The sequence below is a fragment of the Gavialis gangeticus genome, unplaced genomic scaffold, assembly GCF_001723915.1.
Source record: "Gavialis gangeticus isolate Ggan-Ray unplaced genomic scaffold, GavGan_comp1, whole genome shotgun sequence".
Classification (NCBI taxonomy): domain Eukaryota; kingdom Metazoa; phylum Chordata; order Crocodylia; family Gavialidae; genus Gavialis; species Gavialis gangeticus.
This window is the reverse complement of record NW_017729022.1, coordinates 62,745,327-62,751,154: the sequence shown is the minus strand read 5'-3', so window position 1 is coordinate 62,751,154 and position 5,828 is coordinate 62,745,327. Positions and strand designations below refer to the sequence as shown.

The following is a 5,828-nucleotide window of genomic DNA, read 5'->3' as shown; positions in this document are numbered from 1 at the left end:
GATAGATATATCCTTCCACCTCAGTGGGAAAGTTGGAGTGCTCACAGCAGTTTTGAAATTGAGCCAGTTATTTAGATACTTATATACTGGCTTGATATTCTAAGGCCTTGTCTCCACAGGGAAACTGTCTAACATTACTGCAGAACAACCTGTCCCACAAGAGTGAGTCCATAATAGCTCCCACATAGACAGTCTGTTCCAAAATAAAAATGACTTCATTCTAGAATGTGAGTTTTGGGAGTACCCTTTTAATCCAGAATAGCATTCGGTTACACCAGAATAGCTATTCCCATCAATTCACCCTATGTAGACAACACTTAACATTAGCTTCCTAGTTTCAGAAGTCCTTGCTTCTGTTTTTTTCCTATTTAGAGACAGATTGATGAGTGGACATAGCTGGAAAGAGTGCTACCCATCCTGAAGTGCAGTTAGGATACATAACACATTCCACTTGATAGTTCCAGAATGCTATCCATACACTACGCTTCACAATACTGTCCAATGGATAAACATATTGTCTTCATTTCACAGATAGGATAACCAAGACAGGGCTGGATTCATACTAGGTTTCACCAGAAGAGAAAACTAGCAAGCTTCCTTCCATCTTGGAAAGTCTCCAGCTGGCCAGTGTTGCTTCAACCATAGGTGTAGTTGGCAAGGAGATGCAAAGAATCTGAGCTGCATAGCCTAGGATTAAATGAGTTCAAATAAAACAAGACAACTCAAACCTCTGCAATAAAAACAAACTTTAAAAAGAGGCAGCTGGCTTTTTTCATCACCACATATCACTTTCGTTCAGTTCTTACACAATACACATTTTATGAGATTTTTCCAGTCTAGGTTTATAGACCAAAGAGGTTAGAACTCAAACATTTACACTCTCCAAGTGCTTCTGTGAACTGAATCGACATCTTTTTCAGGTTTGACTGTTCCTAATCAGTGGCAAAAGCTCTGATGTTTGGGGTTGACTGCCCAAAGCATACTGTATTAGGATGCAGCAGAGTTGCAAACAGACATTTATGCTCAATAAATTTTAGGAGGATAACATTCTTTTTTGCTTAGGGTACAGTTTAATTTAAGGCTGGCCCTGAGTGATGACATTTCTTGATGCACCCAAAGTCTTGTCAGAACTGCAAAGTACATCTAAGTGAGGGGGCAGCAGTTGGTTCAGTGTCTTCATCTTTCCTTTTTCCAAGAGCAATTGCTTCTCTTTCCTGTGGAGTGCAGAGGCAAGAAAAAGCAGGAAAAGTAATAGAAATAATTCAAAAACATTTAAAGTATTACAGGCATAAAATATTTCTTAAATCATCTACAGCAGGCACCTAAAGCCCCCAGCCCCCTGTGCAGAATCTGGATCACTGGGCTCTTTGCAGGCCAAATTTAGACATGGTGGTGGCAATGGGGTAAGCAGAAGAGGCAGTGGTCACAAGGGTTAATGCAGCTGTAGCTTGCCCATGCTACAGACAATCATTCCCAAAAGGGCTGCATACCCAGGAGTTTGGAAGTGGACTCTGCCCAAAATTCCAGGTCACCTTAGAAGCCCTGTAGACCAGACTGGCTCTGTGGGCCAAATCTGGTCTGCAGACTGTATATCTGACACCCCTGACCTAAAGCAGTCAAAGGAAAAATCCAGCAGTGGATTCTGTACCACTTTGGAATAAACTCTTCTCAGCTAATCTACAAGTTCACAAATCTTGATAGCACTCAGCGCCCCCTCCCACTGTTTGAATCATGCTGTTCACCTGACCAGAATTCATGATCACCATCTCTAAATCACTGCATCCAAAACTGTTCTGAAATGAGCATTGGTTAACAGATTTTACCCTAAGCTATGCTGCATGCTTCTGCCTTATGGGAATAATTAACTAATGTTACACCACAGATTATCTCCCTATTTTGCCCACATCCACAACTCCTCCAGAATCAATGTTAGCTAATAGGTTTTGCCTACGGCAGGCTCAAAGAAATCACCAGTTGGATTCTGCACATCAAAATATGCTAAAAATGAAACTGAACACTTAATTTTGTACCTGAGGAATTCTTGCTTTTCCTTCTGCTGCTGCTTGTCAAAATCCCTCATTTCCCTGCAGTGTCGCTGGTACATGTTTTTGAAAGTGCTTTCTAGCTGGCGGAGATGATGAAAACTCTGTTGGATTATATCTGCATAGGTTGGAGAAGACTCTGTGATTTTAAACGTAAAGGAAACAAACGGTGCCTTCTCTTTTCCATCCTCTTTGCTAAAAGATATCATGAGGGGAGGCTGCAGGTCAGATTGCAAGGACTGGCAGCCTTCTGCATATGGGGGAGGTACTCACAGTTGGAAAAGAAGCTATTTGAGATCAGGATTGGGATGCATGGACAGAGCTGCAGGTGTGTGTGTGGTGGGGAGGGCAGTGGTCAAGGCTGGAAAGCTGCATTGTTAGGACATGGATGCCTGGCTGAGGCTCTGAGTATGTTCTACCTCTCTGTACCTATTGCACCCAGAGCCTGAACTTTCATGAGCACAAAAATTCCCTGATAGAAAAACATTTTATTTTCAGCCCCCCTCCTCAAATTCATGCCATTCGTTCATCCACTATGAAAGGATTTTGTTTCACCCTATATTCTAGTACTCCCTCTTATCACATCTGCTTTCTTAACCTTCTCACTTTGTTAGTGGGAGTCTAACGCTCTAACCCTATTCTGTGACAGGCAACCCCTTTAAGAGTTGTCACCATTGCAGTGGCATCCATCCAATATGTAGGCAAACTGCCAACATGTCTCTTCAACCTAGCCACACAGCACAAAACATCACCTGTAGCAATCTGGTCTCCAGCAGCCTGAAACCACTCTTAACTTACGGTTCAGTTCTGCAACTGAACAAAGTTCTGCAGCCATGCAGATTAAGCCAGGAATCCACAGACTGAGGATGGAGGGTGAACAAAGAAATGCCTACAAAAGACATTGCAAACAGAAGCGAGGGAATACAATTTGTTTACAAAAAGAGATTGAGGGGAAAAAACACTACATGTATAATTTGGCTAGGCGCCAACAAGCAGCATGAGAAGCAAATGTGTTTCAGTTGCAAGTATATGAAGAATGCAAATACTGAGCAGTTCTCTTTGTCATTGTATGTCCAACAAAGACAGAGACAGGGGTGATACAATAAGAGGAGTAAATTGGGGACGGCTCTTGGGAGATTCTTCCCAACTAAGACATCAGTTTGTGGAATAGTTTCCTATGGGAAACTGGTGGAAGCCTAACACTGTAATACACCTGTTGACAACTGAGATGGACAAAGTATTCAAATAACAGACTGCAAAGAATAATCCTGTGTTGGTGAATAGGCAGGCTTTTCCCTTCTCTAATTTCTTTGAACTGTTCATAAGGATATGGTATAGGCTTGTAGATCTCTCTCCTGTGAATCAGGATGTCCTGTCCAGCCTGTGGTTCAGCCTTGTAGCTCTGGAGGAAGTGCTGAATTAGTGGGCTGTGCCCATTGATGTTAAAAAGATGCCAAGTGAACTCAGGGCCCTGACAAGCTGGGTGTGACTGGGGGAGAGAAATACAAAAAGAGAAGAGGTTAATACCAACAAGGAGTCCAAAAAATAAAGTAAATTATTGCCTCTAATGGTTCATAACCTGGGTGAAAGATGAGTAATTTCTAAATGCTTAACAACTAGAAACACTATGATAACTTATAGTAACTGGCAGCAAGCAATTCCATCTCCTGTGGACTATTTTAATAGGTGGTTGTGAATGAAGTAATTTTTCATATTTAATAACTGATGTTATCTCAAAATAAAATACAAACAAATATGTATTAGGTTGAAGCTTGTTTATAATACTGCACAGCACAGATACAGCATTATGGGACATGAGTATCAACATGTCATACAAGCAGGACCAGACAGATAGAAAAGATTGTTTTCTACTTTTAGAAAGCACAGAACAATCGTCTCAGTCCAAACCAAAACCCTAATTGAATGTACACTATACTTCTGTTAGTGAGACTGCACAATGCATTTTGAGCTTAATGTCACTTAACATATTACCCAATCCTTGGCTGAATTCTGAATGCTTATGCTGTTCCACTGACACCAAACAAACCTAACACTAGATTAGCCAGCCCAAGGATGATCATTCTTGCAAAAGGGAGTTGGGGCAGGGGGAGACTACAGAGCTTATGTAATAGCTCCTCCAATGCCCACCCTTCATTGCAGCCAATGTAGGGTGCATACTCCAATAATCTATCTGCTTCTTAGCATCACTACTGGCAGCTAGCTTAATTTAGAACAGTCCTTAGGGACTGGCTCAGTGTACATGCAAACCAGTACCAAGCAAATGGAAAGATGACATAACAGCATACACTTTTCACTATACACACTAGCATGTGGCCCTAGGCTGTTCTGGGCACTTCTAGGTTACAATCAAAGTTTGGAGCTCAGTGCTCAGTGCATTTTCATTTAGCATACATTAACAAATTGTTTTTAGATATAACATGGCAAAAACTCACCAATATTCTTGAGTTTTAATACAAACTAGATGCTAGATTGTTTACAGCTTATTGTATGCTAAACTGAGGAAGTTGGCACCATCACATGTTGTAATTTAGCAACCTCAGTAAAACTCTGTTCTGTAGAGAAATGCAGTGGAAGTTATATTTGCAGGAGGGAGCATTTAAATCTCTCTCTCATGGTATGCAATCTGAGAAATATAAACTTGTCTATAAAATGGAGGGATTCTGGATTCATTATTTAGGCACAGTTATTCAAAACTTGGGAATACGCGGACACACTCATTCCAGAAAAAAGGATGTCCAAACCTGTTATTCAGGAATAGCTATTACACTTTAAATTCATCCTCCATTTTAATCCATAAAGTGCAATGAGCCCTATACAGCATTGCTTTCTTGCTCTTTGTTTGTACTATCTACAAGATTTTCATCTGTTTTTTTAAATTGACCATTTTGCTGAATGAAATTAATGGCTGCCATCAAGTGTGTATTTATACGTCAATCTCAGACCTAGTTAAAAATCTGTGGGAATAGTAGACACCTTTCTTGCAGGTAAATGGAAGGAGTAACCTATAAATAAGCTGTATGTACATTGAGTCCAGGGGTACTTAACCCCTGGCACATGGGCCAGATCTGGCCCATGGAGCCATGCCATCTGGCCCATGGGTCTCCCCATGGATCTGGAAATTTGGTGGTAGAGTGGTAGCAATTAACACTGCCAAATTTCCAAGACCTGCATGGCTGGGTTGGGCCAGCACTGTGCGCCAGTTCAGGCCTACTGACCAGATCCAGCCCATGGACCAATTTAGCATTGCTAATCTGACCCGCAGAGTGAAAAGATTGGGCACAAGTGATTTTGTTAAAACAAGAAACACCCACCAATCAAAGTAATGAGCAGCACAGCAAAGCCAATCAGAAGCTAAGACACTGAGCCAAGGGCTGATTGTAAATGCAAGGTATAGGACTCTGGTTGTAGCTGTGTGTGAGAGCAAGCAGTTAGGGAGAATAGCAGTGTAGGGGTGCAGAGATTTTGGGGGCTGATACTTATAGCTGATTTTTAAAGAGGCATATTGGCTGATATCGATCCGATTTCCGATACAGCTACATCCAGCTGGTAAGTCCTTTGTAGTGGAAGGGGAGATGGAAGGGAAGGAGCGTAGGGGGGCAAATAAACACCCCCCGCAGTGAGGGAAGGAAGGAGTGGGGCAGGGGTAGACACTGCCCAGCCAGGGTGGGGCAGGATGTGGGATGGAGCCATGGCTCATCTGGGGGGCACAGAGGGCACGGGGGGGCAGGGAGGGGGTATGTGTCCCTGGATCTGTGAGAGGCGGGG

The 5,828-nt window shown here is 42.3% G+C and overlaps 1 protein-coding gene across 6 annotated transcripts in view; it reads right to left on the bottom strand.

The window, feature by feature from the left end:
* Positions 1 to 230: 230 nt before the first annotated feature.
* The window catches only part of FAM227A (family with sequence similarity 227 member A), a 40,864-nt gene continuing 35,266 nt past the window's right edge, over positions 231 to 5,828 (bottom strand). For all 6 annotated transcript variants that reach the window (XM_019515191.1, XM_019515194.1, XM_019515192.1 and 3 more), the window contains 3 exons: positions 3,374 to 3,531; positions 2,031 to 2,183; positions 231 to 1,214 (listed from right to left, as the gene is read on the bottom strand). In XM_019515191.1, coding sequence (XP_019370736.1) covers positions 1,076 to 1,214; positions 2,031 to 2,183; positions 3,374 to 3,531 — 450 coding nt within the window. In that variant the 3' untranslated portion in view covers positions 231 to 1,075. The remainder of the gene's footprint in view (positions 1,215 to 2,030; positions 2,184 to 3,373; positions 3,532 to 5,828) is intronic.